At 38.6% G+C, this 18,542-nt stretch overlaps 1 protein-coding gene across 1 annotated transcript; it reads right to left on the reverse strand.

Moving 5' to 3' along the window:
• Nucleotides 1-14,567: 14,567 nt before the first annotated feature.
• LOC121984004 (probable 1-deoxy-D-xylulose-5-phosphate synthase 2, chloroplastic) lies at nucleotides 14,568-18,258 on the reverse strand. Its single transcript, XM_042536751.1, has 10 exons — nucleotides 18,142-18,258; nucleotides 17,908-18,054; nucleotides 17,635-17,799; nucleotides 17,387-17,537; nucleotides 16,991-17,262; nucleotides 16,092-16,365; nucleotides 15,699-16,006; nucleotides 15,318-15,599; nucleotides 14,955-15,239; nucleotides 14,568-14,874 (listed from the first exon to the last, which is right to left on the reverse strand). The coding sequence occupies exons 1-10, from the start codon at nucleotides 18,232-18,234 to the stop codon at nucleotides 14,728-14,730; spliced, it is 2,124 nt and encodes a 707-aa protein (XP_042392685.1). The 5' UTR covers nucleotides 18,235-18,258; the 3' UTR covers nucleotides 14,568-14,727.
• Nucleotides 18,259-18,542: the final 284 nt, after the last annotated feature.

Consider the following 18,542-nt stretch of genomic DNA (forward strand, 5'->3'; position numbering starts at 1 on the left):
ATCACAGAGTCACCGATCATGTCTGTATTCATTGCAGGGGTTCCAGAAACCCAACAACTATATGAAGGGAAATCACCGTCTACATGGGCACTATAAAAAAAGTAGCAGTTTATTGCAGGGGAGTTTATCCTCTGATAGGAATAAAAAGTGGATTTTGAGAAAATTGTCTTTACATATCAAGTTTAGAAAGAACTTGATTTCGGTTTCTAAACTATCAAAGAATAGATATTCTGTCTATTTTGATAACAAACTTCTTATCAAGAAAAATAGGGAAGTTATCTGTTCTGGTATGTTGGTTGACAATTTATAATCCAATAACTCTCACGATGCAATAAATGGAAATTAATAACACATCTTCTAACTTTAATAAGAGAAAGCAACCTTCGGAAATGAACCAATCATATTTTTGGCATCTAAGGCTAGGTTATATTAACTTGAGTAGGATTCAAAGGATAATAACCAATGAACTCTTGGGTTCATTGGTAGTGGAAATCTTTCCAACCTGCGAGTCTTACTTGGAAGGAAAACTAACCAAGAAGCTTTTAAGTCTAAGGGGTATGGAGCCAAAGATATGTTGGAATTGGTTCATTCTGATTTGTGTAGACCTTTGACTATCCAGGCAAGAGGTTGTTTCGAATATTTCATTTCTTTTATAGACGACTATTCAAGATAAGGATGTATTTACTTGACGCGCCACAAGTCTAAGTGCTTTGATCAATTCAAAGAGTACTAGGCTGATGTGGAGTAATCTCAAGCTAAAAATATCAAGACACTACGGTTAGATCATAGTGGCAAGCACCTCTTAGGAGAGTTTAGGAGTCACTTATCAGAAGTCGGGATTCAATCCCAACTAACTGCACCTGGTACACCCCAACAGAATGGTGTAGTAGAACGAAGGTATAAGACTCTTATGGAAATAGTTAGATCAATAATGAGTTATTCAGAATTACCAAAATTTGTTTTGAGGATATACACTGGAAATAGAAGTGAACATAGTGGATTGCCCAATGAAAGCACTCGACAAGTGTGGGCCTTGGAGTATGAGTCGACAAAGGCTCCAAACCAAGTAAAAAACTTGGTGTGTTAGCATTGTTCTTATTTTTCTGTTTCCGCTGCTTACTCGATTCAATTTACGATTTTCCGACGATCGTTGTTCCCCCCCCCCCCCCCCCCCTTTTAATGAACTTTATGATCCAATATAATATCCTATAAAGATAAGAAGATGTAGTGAATGGTTGTATGTTAGTCAAATGAAGGCTCTCTAGACTATAGAAATGCTAAACACCATCACTGCTCAAAATCATGATGCATTTTAGAATGATGAAGCGGAGAGACATTCAATTGACTCACACCAATCCATATCTCAATTACGTGTAGATGTTAATGTCACTTACGAGGAGATAGATGATGGAGAGATGTCCAACAGTGAGGATGAAGCTGTACTAACAAAGTCTAGCGATGAGAACTTAGAAACTGTTAATATTGATTAGTTAGATGTTAATGCTGATTAAATATTAGCATTATTGTTCATCAAGTAAGTTATATTTTTATATTATTTTGTATTGATGTCATGCATGTTTGTAAACTTTAGTATGTTGTGTTGTAATGTTATTTTGTAGATATTAGTATGACAGAGTAGCAGACAGTAGCACCGTGTGGCTATAAGGTTCTTAGAGTTGTTAGAGACCCATAAATATTGATTAGTTAGATGTTAATGCTGATTAAATATTAGCATTACTGTTCATCAAGTAAGTTATATTTTTATATTATTTTGTATTGATGTCATGCATGTTTGTAAACTTTAGTATGTTGTGTTGTAATGTTATTTTGTAGATATTAGTATGACAGAGTAGCAGGCAGTAGCACCGTGTGGCTATAAGGTTCTTAGAGTTGTTAGAGACCCATAAATATTTTTTATTATTAGTAATTCAAGTTTATATATTACTTTAATAATTTTCATACCTTAATATTTTTTCTTGAAAATTTATTCCTGATGGCCACCAAGTTGCATCTTATATCACTGAAAAATTTAAAGAATAAGTATCCACTTCTAGTACTACATGGAGGCATGTTGACCAGGAGATGAAAATATTTTATTATAATGAATTCATAGTAAGTAAATTTAATATATTTGATATTCCATAATATATTTATCCTTTCATATACTAAATTTTCAACTTATAATTGTAGAAAATATATACATGGGAAGAAGGACAAGAAGAATAATTTAAAACTACATGGAATAATTATTGTGCCAAACTTTACAGAGACATGATGTACTATATAAGAAAGAAGGGTACTACGCCAGCATATGTTTCCAAGGTGACATGGAGTGTATGGACAATCACCTAGGCTGTAGAATGGTGGCAAAAAAAATACTGAAAAGGCTCGATCAAATAGAAATACAAAGCCAGGTGGCCCGAACACTGAAACTGCTCGGTATACGTCAGGATCTAGATCTTTTGTTGAGCATGCCATGAATTTGGTGAGTTTAATTTAAAGCTATATTTTGTAAAAAAAATTATATTTATTACCAAACTTGTATAATTTTGTCCTAAATTATTTGTGTATGCAGGAGCGTTATATTGTCAACAACCCATATGTATGGAGGTCTTTCTTAAAACCCACAAGAAGAAAGATGGAATATTTGTCGATTCTTATCCTAGGCCCTACACATAAGATTATTAACTTTATTATATTTTTTTTGTTTCTACCTTGATTAACTTTAGTAATTGTGATCAAATTGGATATTAATCAAATTATATTTTTCTACACAGGGTCCAATGATAGATAAATTGACTTAGACATCTCAGTCATCATTAGAGGGGTGTCACAACCTCTATATCCATCGACGTGATAAATGAGATATATTATGATGTTGTTGGTGGAAGGACAAAAAACTTCACCCTCTACGACCTTGGCTCCAAGACTAAAATTACATTTGATCATTTGAGGACTCCTAGGAGCCGTGCTAGTTCCTCTTCTTCTATTGAGAAGCATTCTTTAAGACGCAAAATGAAGAACTGCACACTCAATTGAAGTAAATGGATGAGAGGATAACCACTATAGATCAGTAGAGGGCCGCTGCAGAGGAGGGCTGATAAGTAGGATTTTGGTTCATATTTCTAGATTTTAAATGGAATATTTTATATCTCCTCATATGATAAATTCTTGCTTTATCATATATTTTATGAGTTGAGATTCATTGAGAGTTTTGATGCATTTCCTTTATATTTTGTGGAATTTTATCTAATAATTGTATGTTTTGCTTTGTAGGGAGTTTGGTTCATTGAACCAAATGAATTCGAATTGGGTTCAATCCATCAAAGTAGAGCCTCTCACCAAATCCCTAATTCCCCCCTAAACCAAACCTAAACCCAATTCAAAATTCTGGTTCAAACCATTGTATAAAACCCAAAAAAATCACGGATGAACAGTGGCTTGCACTACTGTTCATCCACACCCATCTTCCTTCCGCGTGATCGCAGCCCACCTTCTTCTTCCAGATCTACTTCTTAGCAGGTTTCATTGACGTTGAAGTTTCCTCCATTTGTTTTGAGCTCTTAATCATCTGCACGCGCCGGATATTGTTTCTCGGAGCTCAAATCTATTTCTGCGTTGTCTCTGTTTCAGCCATCATTGGAACCATTTCCCGGTGACAGAGGCTCCGCCTTCCATCAACAAGTATCAGTGGTGTTCCTCCAGTGCTACTAAACCCTTCCAATGACATTCCGTCCATCATCATCCATTCATTAGATCAGAGGGTGTGGATCACAGATTTGCAGAATTCTGAGCTTGGCAGTTCCAATCTTAATCAACTTCGCATCGAATGGGTTTCCTTTGGTGCTGGTGAAGGTTAAGCTGAGTTTAGTGGATGTGAGCTTCTTCTTCAACACCGAAGTGAGTTTTCATAGAGGTTCCTTGTGTGACGGCAAGGAGAGACTTGTTAGAAGAGTAGTTTTGTTCGGAGATGGTTTAGATTTAAATTTTGCAATTTATGTGTTTCTGCATCTTTGTTTCTGTATATCTCGTTCTCAAATTCATTGTTGCTTTAATTCTAAATACTATAGTTTTGAATCTGTAGATTCATTTCTCAAGATCTAATTTCTACAAACCAATTTTGTTTTTCTTGTTTTTGTACTAAGAGTTCTATAGTTCTGTTTAACAGCTCTCATTCCTGCAATTTCAATTTGTTTTCAGTTTCTGCATTATTGATTTCTACAACTTGATTTTGGAACTTTTGTTTTTAAAAATTTTATTATTGGGAGATTGTTGGTGCAATATTCCCCAGGTCAAGGTTGACCTAGTTTGACTGAGCTTGAATTGGGTCAAGCTCGAGTCTTAATGCTTATGTTTTGATGGTTTGACAATACATGTAGACAATACATGGAGATTGCATGTGCAATTGTTCATGTGTGGAGATTGTGATGGAGAGTCAAGTAGGTCAAGGTTGACCGGATACTTGACTGGAAAATCCTGGTGAGTGAAGCCAGGTGAAAGTCCTAACTTGGAGGTTAGGCAAAGGAAGTCCTGGTGAGTGAGGCCAGGCAGAAGAAAATCCTGGTGAGTGAAGCCAGGTGAAAGTCCTAACTGGGAAGTTAGGCAATGGGAAATCCTGGTGAGTGAAGCCAGGTGAAAGACCTAGTGAGTGAAGCTAGGCAGAAGGAAATCCTGGTGAGTGAAGCCAGGTGAAAGACCTAGTGAGTGAAGCTAGGCAGAAAGAAGTCCTGGTGAGTGAAGCCAGGCACGAAAAAATCCAGATGGATCAAGGCTGATCAGACATCTGGTGTTGGAAAGTCCAAGTAGGTCAAAGGGATTGACCGGATACTTGGCACGAGAAGGAAAGTCCAAGTAGGTCAAAGGGATTGACCGGATACTTGGCACGAGGAGAAAAGTCCAAGTGGGTCAAAGGGATTGACCGGACACTTGGTGAGCGAGTCCTAGTAGGTCAAGGGTGACCGAATGCTAGGCACAATGAACTAACATGTCATGGATGACTGGATGTTAGTTTAGGGGGCTTTGGACTTGATTTTGGGCAAAAATCAATGTCTGGATCGATCAGCCGATCGATTGGCTGATGCCCAATCGATCAGCCGATCGATTGGCTGATGCCCAATCGATCGGTCGATCGATTGGGAAGGTCCCCGCGATAAGCCTTGAGTGGGCAAGTCGCAGAGCGCACAAAACGTCTCTGGATATATTGGTCGATCGATCCAGAGACCGCAATCGATCAGTGGATCGATTGGGGTGGCGCGTTTGTACGCGATAAAGGCTGGATCGATCAGCCGATCGATCCTGGCATTTCCCGCAAAGCACAGAGGTGCTCTGAATCGATCAGTCGATCGATCCAAAGCCTCCCCGATCGATTGGGAGCAATCCAATCGATCGGAATCTGACCGTTGGCGTCGTATTTAGCTGCAGGCGTTCGATTCCTTCGGTAGAACTTCACCGATTCATCTCAGATCCTCGACAGCAACTCCACAGCTCTTTCTAAGCTCCAGATCGCCAGTTCTTGAAGATTCTTGGAGGCTCTTCCAAGTCAAGAGGCGGATCAAAAGCAAGAAGAAGAAAGCTAGGGTTAGGGTTTCTTGTATTCATTGTAAGCTTTGCTTATACGTTTGTTCTCTTTCCTTTCTTTCTGTATTGAGAGTCTTGTAGGGCTTCTCTGCCTTCGGTAGTTATCGAAAAGGAGTGTTTATTAATGGAGGTGTGTGTGTGTGTGTGCGTGGATCCTTGAACTAGTCACCTCCTTTGGAGGTGGATACCAAGTAAATCTACTTGTTAGCGTTGTGTGTGTTGTTTCTTGTATATTTCCGCTGCACGTCTTTGAAGAAACAAGCAATACCGACCACGAGCACGCGACGAGCTATTTCACCCCCCCCCCTCTAGCTACATTTCGGTCCCAACAATTGGTATCAGAGCAAGGTCGCTCTTCACCGGAGTCATCGCCCGAAGGGGCAAACAAAACAAGCAAAGCTAGAGGGTGAAGAAGTTGGAGCAAATTCATCAAAGTCAAAGAATTCAAGAAGCTCATCCTCAAGATGCAATTCCAAGATGGACTTGGATTTGACACAAGGGTGCCTCCACCATTCACAATGACAAACTTTGATTCTTGGAGATCAAGAATCGAAAACTTCTTGATGATGGAGATAGAGCAATGGTTTGCTCTAATGGAAGGATTTGAAGCTCCAACAAACTCCAAGGGCAAGCCTCTCAATAAAAGCAAATGGAGTCAAGAGCAAGTACAAAGGAGCAAGGCAAATGATAAAGTGACCAAGCTTTTGGTCAATTTATTGCCAAGCAATATTTTGGCTCAAGTTGGAGAATTCAAAGATGTCAAAGAGCTATGGAGCAAATTGGCTTTGCTTCATGAAGAACCCTCCACTGTACCAAGTCAAGATAAATCCAAAGAGGGCGACTCATTGGAGCAAGACCAAGAAGAGGAGGACTCCAAAGTTGAGAGATGCTCAACTTCCGAAGAAGAAGTCCAAGAAGAAGCTTCATCTTCGAGGGAATGCAATGAAGGGAGCAAGGAGGGAGCATACTCCTTGTTCCATGTACAAGATGATGAAGCCTCCACCTCTAGGATTGAGGGGGAGTGTAGATCATTGACCCCGGAGCAAGAAGAAGTTTCTACATCCGGGTCAAAAAGAGAAGAAGAGGATGAAGTAGCTTCCACCTCCACAAGTCAAGTAAAATCTAATGGAGGAGCCTCACTATCGGATCCAGAGGAAGCCTCTACATCTACATCAAAAGGAGAAGATGTCACCCCTACAAGCAAAGGTATAACAATTTCAATAGAGAATAACAAAAATCATATCATATGCTTTGAATGTAGGGAACATGAGCATTACAAGAGCAAATGCCCTAAATTGGCCAAGAAGAAGGGCCAAGTGGCACAAAAGGGCAAGGAGAAGCCCAAGAAGACCGCTCCCGGAACAAAAAGGAGCAAGGAGTACATTGTGTACTTTTTGTGCAATCAAAATGGACATTACCGGAGTCAATGTCCCAAGGGGAAGAAAGCGGTCAAGGCTCAAGGAGGAAGCTCAACTTAAGGGGGAGCCTCCAAGGTAAAAAGGAAGGTAACATTTATTGAGCCTACTCCTTTAAATCATGGTAAAAAGCATACTAGTGCTAATTTGTATCATTTTAATGCTATTTATCATAAAAATAGGAGGCATGATAAAGTTAAGGAAAATCATGTAGCTTATCATGCTAAAACCTCTCAACTTAGGTTTAGAAAGGTAGATAGGAATTTAGGCAAGAACCCTAAGGATTCTAGGTATTTGCCTAAGAAGAAGAAAAATCAAGGTTTTAGTGAAAAACCTAAGGTTGAAGAACTATGGAAGATAAATCAAATCTTGAGATCAAGACTTGACAAATTAGAGAGGACTCTTAGAAAAATCACAAATATGACACAAGGGTCCAAGAGTCAAAACCTAGGTCTAGAAGTATCAAAGTCATCCAATGGTCATAAGGGTTTGGGATACAAACCTAAAACCAAGAAGGATATACCTACTTACCATAGAGTTCCATATAGTTATGGAACAAACCCTAGGCCTAGTGGTCAAGTCAAGGATACAAGGGAAGTTATCCCTAGAAGTATCTTTGCAACAACAAATGTGACTAAGACTTCTAAGAAGTCAAAGAAAGTCACTAAGAAGGTCACAAGGGAAGAAATCCCTAGAGTTGACCTAGAAAATATGACCAAGGCTTCTAAGAAGCCAAACAAGGTCACTAGGAAGGTATCTAGGGAAGTTATCCCTAGCGAGTACCTAGAGCATCCAAGGAGCACCAATAGGTTTTGGGTTCCTAGGAGCATTTTCTCTACCCCATAGATGGGTTAGAGAGTGTCAACTCTAAGAAGAAGGGTAGTTAACCCAACTTTGAAGAAATTGACACTCAAGGAGCATTTTCAAGGTTATTATTAACCTTTGGAAATGAAATGGATTTATGATTTACTCTTTGAAAGAGTAAAATGTGCCAAATTTGAGAAGTATTGATTTTATTTTAAAATGGCACATATTGGGAAAACATAAGGAAATATCAAGTTGGGATTTTGGTATTTTCTTAGTGTTACTCTTGTGGAAGAACGAAATATGCCAACATTTGAGGAATAAGCTTAATTTCAATTGGCATAAGTTAATCAAGAGAACTAGAAATGCCAATTTAGGTTTTGACATTTTCTTGGAGCGTTTAGAGGGCAATCTAGGTTTAATTTTTAACTTAGCTAAGGTTTAAGGACACTTAGATATGTAATCTAGGTATTTTATATATGCTAAACCTTGCCATGATTGTTTGCTCACTATATGCCATAACATCATATTTAGTTTTGTATTTTGCATTCATGACTTACTATGAAAAACACAAAAATACCATGTCATGACATACATACATCATGTAGTTATAGGAAATTTTCTTTTGAAAATTATTTCTTTTTGATGTATGCCATAACATTATCATGCATTATGTTTATTTCCTTAAAATTAAGGACAAATGACATTTATCAACAGGTGGTATCAACAAGTGACATCCTAGGTGGATGTTCAATATCCACAAAATGCCTAGATAGATATGCATGATCCATAGATTAGGGCAAAACCAAATTTTACATCTCACAAAGACCCATAAGGTAACTTGTATGTATTTTAGTGAACATTAGATACAAGTGAGATGTTAAGATGATGAACAAAACTCAAGATGTTGATTTAGTGCATTCTTTTGAGTTTTAAGTTCATCAAAACACATAGTTATGTGTTTTTCCATCATTGGGAAAGCTAATGTACAAGTCATGTGCATTAAGCCCAAGGAACATGGTGAGATATTGGTTTTTGAAAATTGGTTTAAATATATTTTGGAAAACCTTGATGAAGGCTATCTTTTGATAGTAATCATCATTGAATAGTTGAACACAAACTTGAAGAAAACACTAACATTTTTACAAGTTTTCAAATTTGTGTCAATCTTTGAAAATATGATATATTTTCTTAGAAAACTATTTTTCCATGATAAAGTATACCCTAAATAATGCCTATACAAATTTTCACGATTTTTGGAATTTTGTAGATTTTTCTATGGGTTTCTGAAATTCACTGAAAGTGAATTTCAGAACTATCAAGCCTTCAATCGATCACCCGATCGATTGAAGGGTCTCAATCGATCGGGCGATCGATTGAGGGACGGCTTCTGGCGAACAGAAGCCGTCTGGATTGATCCACAGATCGATCCAGCCCTTCTGAATCGATCAGTGGATCGATTCAAGATGGTTCAATCGATTGGAACCCAACTCCAATCGATCGAAGATGCTGATTTTAGTTGGGAAAGCTTATTTTCAGCATTTTGAACCTATTTTAGTCTATGTAACCATTCCAAACCCCTAAAAATACATTTGTATACCTAAAAAGGGTGTTTTCATGTTGAAAACAAGGATGGATTGGTTAAGGAAGACTAAATTGAAGTTTAGGTTGAGGTTTACTTAAAATTTTGAATATTTGAACCTCAAAACTTCAAAATTTGAGTTTCCTAAAGCATTAGGGATTCCAAGTCATTGTTGGTGCAATGATAGAAGTTACCACCATGTCTTTAGGGGGAGGTACTCTTTAAGGACATGAAAATTATTTTTCATACACCGTGGAAGATGGTTAACCTTCCTTAGTGAAAGATGCTCAAGGTTGAGCATTGGATTACAATGGAGAGTAGATATCTTCATTGTTTGAGTTGTAAATGCTCAAGGTTGGGCATTTGTCTACATTGGGGGAGAATGTAGGGTTAAGGATAAATGAAAGGTATGGGACTTTCATTATCGGGTTGATCACAACGAGTGAAGTTGTGAGCAACGTTAAGCAACTCTTCAAGGGGAGAGTTTCTTTTTGATGTGTGCCCAAAGATGGGCTTTGTTTTGATGTGTGCCAATAGGGGGAGATGTAGGGTTTAAGTTATGACTTCATTATCTAAGAGGGAGTTTGCCCTCTTAGAAGGAGAATGAAGGGTTTAACTTATGCCTTCATTACCTAGTGGCATGAAGGAGGTTTAGGCTATAGGATTAGCCTAACTTAAAGAAGGTATTGTCAAACATCAAAAAGGGGGAGATTGTTGGGAGATTATTGGTGCAATATTCCCCAGGTCAAGGTTGACCTAGTTTGACTGAGCTTGAATTGGGTCAAGCTCGAGTCTTAATGTTTATGTTTTGATGGTTTGACAATACATGTTGACAATACATGTTTGACAATACATGTAGACAACACATGGAGATTGCAGGTGCAATTGTTCATGGGTGGAGATTGTGATGGAGAGTCAAGTAGGTCAAGGTTGATCGGATACTTGACTGGAAAATCTTGGTGAGTGAAGCCAGGTGAAAGTCCTAACTTGGAGGTTAGGCAAAGGAAGTCCTGGTGAGTGAAGCCAAGTGAAAGTCCTAACTGGGAAGTTAGGCAATGGGAAATCCTGGTGAGTGAAGCCAGGTGAAAGACCTAGTGAGTGAAGCTAGGCAGAAGAAAATCCTGGTGAGTGAAGCCAGGTGAAAGACCTAGTGAGTGAAGCTAGGCAGAAGGAAGTCCTGGTGAGTGAAGCCAGGAACGAGAAAATCCAGATGGATCAAGGCTGATCAGACATCTGGTGTTGGAAAGTCCAAGTAGGTCAAAGGGATTGACCGGATACTTGGCACGAGAAGGAAAGTCCAAGTAGGTCAAAGGGATTGACCGGATACTTGGCACGAGAAGGAAAGTCCAAGTAGGTCAAAGGGATTGACCGGATACTTGGCACGAGGAAAAAAGTCCAAGTGGGTCAAAGGGATTGACCGGACACTTGGTGAGCGAGTCCTAGCAGGTCAAGGATGACCGGATGCTAGGCACAATGAACTAACAGGTCATGGATGACTGGATGTTGGTTTAGGGGGCTTTGGACTTGGTTTTGGGCAAAAACCAATGTCTGGATTGATCAGCCGATCGATTGGCTGATGCCCAATCGATCGGCCGATCGATTGGGAAGGTCCCCGCGACAAGCCTCGAGTGGGCAAGTCGCAGAGCGCACAGAACGTCTCTGGATCGATCGGTCGATCGATCCAGAGACCCCAATCGATCAGTGGATCGATTGGGGTGGAGCGTTTGTACGCGATAAAGGCCGGATCGATCAGCCGATCGATCTAGACATTTCCCGCAGAGCACAGAGGCGCTCTGGATCGATCAGCTGATCGACCCAAAGCCTCCCCAATCGATTGGGAGCAATCCAATCGATCGGGATCCGACCGTTGGCGTCGTATTTAGCTGCAGGCATTCGATTCCTTCGGTAGAACTTCACCGATTCATCTCAGATCCTCGACAGCAACTCCACAGCTCTCTCTAAGCTCCAGATCGCCAGTTCTTGAAGATTCTTGGAGGCTCTTCCAAGTCAAGAGGCTGATCAAAAGCAAGAAGAAGAAAGTTAGGGTTAGGGTTTCTTGTGTTCATTGTAAGCTTTGCTTATACGTTTGTTCCCTTTCCTTTCTTTCTGTATTGAGAGTCTTCTAGGGCTTCTCCGCTTTCGGTAGTTACCGAAAAGGAGTGTTTATTAGTGGAGGTGTGTGTGTGTGCGTGGATCCTTGGACTAGTCATCTCCTTTAGAGGTGGATACCAAGTAAATCTACTTGTTAGCGTTGTGTGTGTTGTTTTTTGTATATTTCCGCTGCACATCTTTGAAGAAACAAGCAACGCCGACCACGAGCACGCGACGAGCTATTCAACCCCCCCCCCCTCTAGCTACATTTTGGTCCCAACATTTATTCCTGCAAATCAATTCTTCAACTAGTTTTAGCAAATTCTATTTCTGTAATTTTAATTCTGAATTTTTGTTCTATAATTTCGATCAGCTGTAATTCAATTATGCATTTTCCTCTTAGATCTGAAACTCTTGTTATTAGTTTAATTTCATAATCTTGCATTCATTTGTTTAGTCTATTTTTTATTAAGTAGATAGCTTGTTCTTAAGTGCAAGTCAATTTAGCTTCTTGAGGGTGATGATTAAGTGTAGTTTTGATTTGTTAAATTTTTAGTTTCCCTTGGGGTTAATTTCTCTGTTTTGATCAGATTTAGCTAATTACATTTTGTTTCTTGATAGCATTTTGTTTCTTAATCTAGAATCTAACAAAAACCCAACAACCACCAATTCTACGGAGAAAACCCCCAAAATAGTCCTTAATCTAAAACCAACACTTTATTGTTAGTTTTCCTCATGAGATTCGACTTGGGCCCTATGCTACATCATTTCTTTGGGTAGTGAGGGTTTTCAAATACTTAATTAATTTGGAGTTCAATTGTGACACATAATTGTGGACTTATCAAGGGTCGCTAAGGACCAGAGGAGAGTCGAGGAGGATCGGAGGAGGGTCGAACGTGACGTGGATAATGAAGCACTCTTTGCCCATATGCGAGTGATCGTGGCTAATTTCTCCCACACCCAGACATCACATGGTTTTGAGTCATAGGAGACTCAAGATCCATCAGACCGTGATGATTAACTTTTTTGAGGTTTGTTTAATTACAACTTAATTTTTTTTATTTATCATATAAATCATGCAAAATATATTTAGTTTTGATATCAAATCTGCTTATTTCTCAATATTATATTACTATATATTTTAGAAGTCCCTATTTACATATTTATCATGATTATCATCATCATCATCTTCTTCTTTTTATTCAGGTATCTTTTTTATTACATGTAAAATTAGTTATACATATATACAAAATCTTGAATTATACATCAATCTAATCATAATTTATCGTATTTGACTTTCTGCAAGATTTTATATTATTGGTATTATTTGAAGTATTTTCTATCATAATATGAATTTATATATTTGATTCTGTACATTTGTATTTAGATATGAATATTTATTTCTATTATTATGTTTGTGTTTTGTTTCTATTATTGTGTTTGTGTATTGTTTAGATTGTGTTTGTTTTTATTTGTTTCTATCCACAAGATTATTTGTTTGTACTTAAGTGTTTGTGATATATGAATTGTTAGAATTGTGTTTGTTTATATGTATGGATTGTTAGGGTATGTAAAATATGATTGTACCTATGAATTATAAAATGCGATATTTGTATGTATGAAATGTCATCGCTTGTGATAGTTTTATAAAAATTTGTAAATTATAAACAGGTTATATCCCGAATAAAAAATGTTTATTTTAAATTTTTTTACCAATGGAATACTGACGGAAATAGTGATTGTTTATTGATATTTTCTGACGAAAATCACTGTTTCCATTGTTAATTATCAACAGAATAGTGGTTTCTGTCGGTAATTACTGATGGAATAGAGATCTGTTGATAATTCCATTTATTGGATATCGACGGCAAGAGTTGTTTCTGTCGGTAATTACAGATAGAAAGTTCTATTTTCGTCAGAAAATGCTGGTTGTTCAAATAATATTTCTGATAGTGTATACCAACGGAGACACTGTTTCTGTTGATAGTTTTTTTTTTTAAATTTACCGATAAAATATATATTCCATCAGAAATTTTAACGATGGAAGTGTAAATTCCGTCAAGAAAATCATTTCAGACGAATCAACTCCCAACAAATGAATTTTTCGTCAGAACTATATCGATAACAGAATATACCAATAGAGTTTTAACAAAGAATTCCATCGATAAATCAGAATATTAATGCTCCTCTATCAATTTTAGCTCTATTGCTGCCTATGCCACTAGCTAGCTCCTATTTTATATTTATTTATTTATTACTTAACATATTTGCTTTTCTATTCACACAAAATTTAAATTAAACTTATGCAAAAAATTTAAAATATATTTATAGCCACAAGCAACCATCAAATTATATTTATTCTACTAAATTCATCTAAATTGTATTATAATTTATTATTTATATTGTAAATGCTCAAATCTATTTAACTTGATATTATAAAAACTACTAGAAATTTTTATATTAAAATTTTCCGAACATACTATTAAAAAATTAATGCAACATCTAATTGCCATGGATTAGTTAAGCAAACACACATCTTTAGATATTTACTTTGATTAAAATTAAATATTTAAAATATTAACAGTGTTCATGTCTATCTAAAGTCAATCAGTCACTTGAATAAGTCAGTCAACGCAATGTAATGCGAATGACATATAACGTTGACTCTCAATTAATAACATATGCATTTTTTTTCCTTTCTTTCAACGATGGGGATGTTCAAAATTCACTGCTGGCTCTCTCCCCTTCAATAGGGCGTTGACTAAGTAGAGACTTATCCAATTGAACTGGCTTGTGGGAGTTAAAGATCCAACTCAACCTTATTAATTTTTTTTCCATATTGAACTTTTGCTATCAATTGCTTTCATTGGTCAAATATCCAGCAAATTGCCTTCAAAGTTCTGCAATTATTCAACACACTGAGCAATGCAGCATTAGATCTGCAATGCCGGTCCATTTAAGCTGCTCCACCAAGAAACAGCCAGGAAGCTAGTGGTTGGACTTTCCAATTCTAGCTAAAGGGCACAGCCAACTTCTAAAATTGTAAAAGAAAAAAAAAAGATAAGAGGATTGACTTTGGCAATGTCCAAGTCAGCAGCTGAAGATGAACGCAGATGCTTTATATCTGAAGAACTATAAATATACACGAATCATTTTAAAAAAATGATCTCTAATTACAAAGAAGTGGAAAATTGTGGTATTTGCAACTGCTTAATGATGCATAATTGGCTCTATTTGATTGAGTTTTCCCCTTTGGAGTCAGTAAAGTTGCAGTGCTTCCTTAGGCTTGCCCAACATTTGGAGCACAGTTCGTGCAATGTGCTTAGAAGTAAGACCAGCTGCTTCAAATTGGTCCTGAGAGGATCCTTGGTCGATGTAGCGGTCCGGCAGAGCCAGTGATCTCATCTGCATACAACAACCGGAATGAGGTTAAACAGTTCAATTGTATTCGACTTCAGTGTCAGAATTTGTCGAAAGAAATGTACCTTGACGCGCCCATCCAGATAGCCACTCAAGCTTAAGAATTGCATGACGTGCGACCCGAAACCTCCAATGGAGCCCTCCTCCACCGTGATCAGGATCTCGTGCTCGTTCGCTAGCCTTCTAATTAGGTCCACGTCGAGAGGCTTGCAGAACCGGGCATCGGCAACTGTGGGAAAGATTCCACAAGCTCTGAGTGAGTCTGCAGCCTTTAAGCATGTCTGCACTATGGAACCGTATCCGAGGATGGCAACTCGATTTCCTTCCATTAGGACCTTACCCTTCCCAATCTGTTGAAACAAACCGATAAGCCTTGTAGCTGATCATCGTGTTAAATTTTCCGAGATGAGAATTATAAGGAAGCTCACCTCGAGAGGGATTCCTTTGTGGTCTGGAGGCAGGGGGACACCAACTCCAGTGCCCTTGGGGAATCTGAAACAGCAAGGTCTGTCGTCGATTGTCACTGCTGTGGCTACCATATGCATCAGCTCAGCTTCGTCGGACGGGGCCATCACGATCATGTTGGGTAAGCATGCCATGTATGTAATGTCAAAAGCTCCACAATGAGTTGGTCCATCTCCTCCAACTAGGCCAGCCCGATCCAGTGCAAACCGGACAGGAAGCTTCTGCAAGTCCACGTCGTGAACCACCTGCACGGATCATAGCCATTTATCGATTAGAATTGGATGAGCAACTTCTTACATATGTTATGAAATCAAAAAGGTTATTAGTTTGCACTGTGCTATTACCTGGTCGTATCCCCGTTGCAGAAAAGATGAATATATGGCACAGAAAGGCTTGAGCCCCTCGGTGGCCAAACCAGCCGCAAAGGTGACTGCATGCTGCTCGGCGATGCCCACATCAAAGCATTTCTCTGGAAACTTCTTTTGGAAATAATCCAGCCCGGTGCCACTTCCCATGGCAGCATGCACAGCCACGATCTTGTCATCGACCTCAGCCTCTTTGATGAGTGACTCTGCGAAACATTGGGTGTATGAAAAGGTGGGAGATTTTGTCTTGAATTGCTTTCCGGTTTTGGGGTCAGACTTCACAACTCCTATGGCATGAAATACAAGTATCAGATCGCCATACATAGGATCAACCTATGCCAGAACTACGAAGACTGAGTGAACAATGCTCACCGTGCATCTTGTCCGTGGCAGCCTCAATTGGGGGATCCTCCTTTCCTTTCTCAGTCACAATATGGATGAGGACGGGACCAGGAGCTGGCAGGGACTTCACCTTCTCAAAGATGGTGACCAAATCGTCGACATTGTGCCCATCAACAGGTCCTATATAATACAGACCGAGCTCCTCAAACAATGTAGATCCAGAGGCACTTATCAATCCCCGAGCGTATTCATCCACCTTTGAAGCAAGCTCATATGTTTGGCCCCCAATTTGCTTTGTGAGACTCTAAACAAACAGATCAATTGCATTAGAAATCTTCTATAGAAGTTGCAATTTGGTCAAAATACACAAGAACAAACAATATATGAAAATGGCATAAACATGGACGAAAATTCCCTTAACACTTTTTATAAAACATACAGTCAAAACAATCAGTGAATTATCACTGGTACTTCTAATTCACAAAGATGTAATTCACATATATATGAAGTCGCCAATTTGAAAAATTATAAAAGTAATATGTGTACTGAGGCTTGTTTTCTTATATTTATAGGCCAAAAAATAAAAGTTGATCGAACAAAAGAACAGAAACCTGCCAGATAAAAAATGGTTAATTATCTTATCAAACAAGAGACATCACTTTTGGCTATTGTTTTCCAAGGACTTCAAACCATTTGACTACCTGAAAGTAATTTCTAGCTTATCTTGGATGCACAATCAACACAAAAGGCAATTATTTTTTGTAAAATATCATTTCTAAATCCTAATTGTCTAGATGATCATAAAAACTTCTAAATCATTGTACTTCAACTACCAATTGCATGTTTAAGAAAAATACTGCAATAGTTTTGGCAGTTCAACTGAGAAAAATCAACAGATAAAATATAATTACCAAGGGTACACATGCTACCTTAGCAGCTTCACGGAGCATTCGTAACTTTGGGCTTGATTGAAGTGTAGTAAGGGCTTTACTGAGTGCCCCAACAGGAATTGCAGGTTCATCAAAGGCTGCAGTTGGAAGTGAAGCTTGTCTATTATCATTCAACACAACAATAAGGTTGGAATCCAAGTAGCCAGCATTGTTCATGGCCTCAAAGGCCTGACCAGCAGTCATGGCACCATCCCCGATCACCGAAATAACATGATTCTTCTTCCCTAGCAAATCTCTTGCAACTGCCATTCCTGGAAGGAAAAAAAAAAGATATATATACATTTAACAAAAGTGGTTTCAATCTGAACATCAACCTTACTTTAAATATATGTTAACACAAATTCAGATAATATAAGATAAGTAAGTTGACTTTACCAAGCCCTGCTGAGATGCTTGTGGAGCTATGACCTGCACCGAAGGCATCGTAAACGCTCTCATCTCTCTTTGGAAATCCAGCAAGCCCTGAGGTCTGCCTGATGGTATGCATCCTTGACCTTCTTCCGGTCAATATCTTGTGAGGGTAGGCCTGCATATTCAGTTCCGTTTCAGCTACAAATTTCACAATCTTCAAACAACTTCTATGGCTGCGATAATACTAAAAGTGAAACTAAGAATTCACTGACTTGATGGCCGACATCCCAAATGATCTTGTCTTCGGGAGCATTGAACACATGATGAAGAGCCACGGCCAATTCCACCACCCCCAAGCTGGCGCCCAAGTGCCCACCACTTTTCGACACCATGTACATAATTTCTGATCTGAGCTCAGCCGACAACTGCTCCAAATCCTATAGCGATTACAAAAAATGAGCATTCCTACTAGCTTAGTCCCAAACCTCAGTTTTTAGACCTATTCCAACTTTAAACGGGGAAAAAAGAGGGGAAAAAAGGATCACCTTTGGCGACAGATTCTTCATGTGAATGGGGAAGTTGATCGTATCGAGAAGAGGGGTCGCCGGCTTCTCCGCCGAGCAATCGATCCTCCACCCGCCATTTTCCTTACTGGGAACCGTCTTTCCGTCACCGCTCGCTCTCACAGAAAACTAAAACGGCAAACCCACGAATATTAGATCCAACAGCTCGGAATCCCTAGAAACAACGTGACAAAATCCAACTTTTGAAGCCTGTACCTGTTTCCTTCTGCACGGCTGATTCGCAACCGACCTAAGAGACTTGAGGAACGGGCCGCCGGAGGCCGCCATGAGAGAGCTGGAAGCCTCCATCGAGAGAAAGCGAGAGGGAGGTCCGGTGTCAGGAGCAAGGAAGAGAATCCCGGTTTATATAGGCCGCCCAAGCCCAAATTAAAGTCAAATAATTCCATTATTATTATTATTATTCAAAGCTGAAGAAATGCTGATGGCATGGACAATTACGCCGGTCAATTTCAGCTATTCAAACAATTTTATTTATTTGTTTTATTTATTTTTTATTATTATTAATATTTAATTTTTAATTGTTTGTGACGAGTCGTTGTGGAAGAGAATTGATCAAGTCTTAATACACTCGTCACTCATTATTATTATTATTATTA

Source organism: Zingiber officinale, chromosome 5B (genome assembly GCF_018446385.1).
Source record: "Zingiber officinale cultivar Zhangliang chromosome 5B, Zo_v1.1, whole genome shotgun sequence".
NCBI classification, from domain to species: Eukaryota; Viridiplantae; Streptophyta; class Magnoliopsida; order Zingiberales; family Zingiberaceae; genus Zingiber; species Zingiber officinale.

Coding starts and splice junctions, on each gene's coding strand:
- LOC121984004 (XM_042536751.1), bottom strand. CDS start 18,234: ATGGAGGCTTCCAGCTCTCTCATGGCGGCCTCCGGCGGCCCGTTCCTC. Junction 18,055..18,141: donor AGCCGTGCAGAAGGAAACAG/GTACAGGCTTCA, acceptor TTGCCGTTTTAG/TTTTCTGTGAGAGCGAGCGG. Junction 17,263..17,386: donor AAGCATCTCAGCAGGGCTTG/GTAAAGTCAACT, acceptor TTTTCCTTCCAG/GAATGGCAGTTGCAAGAGAT.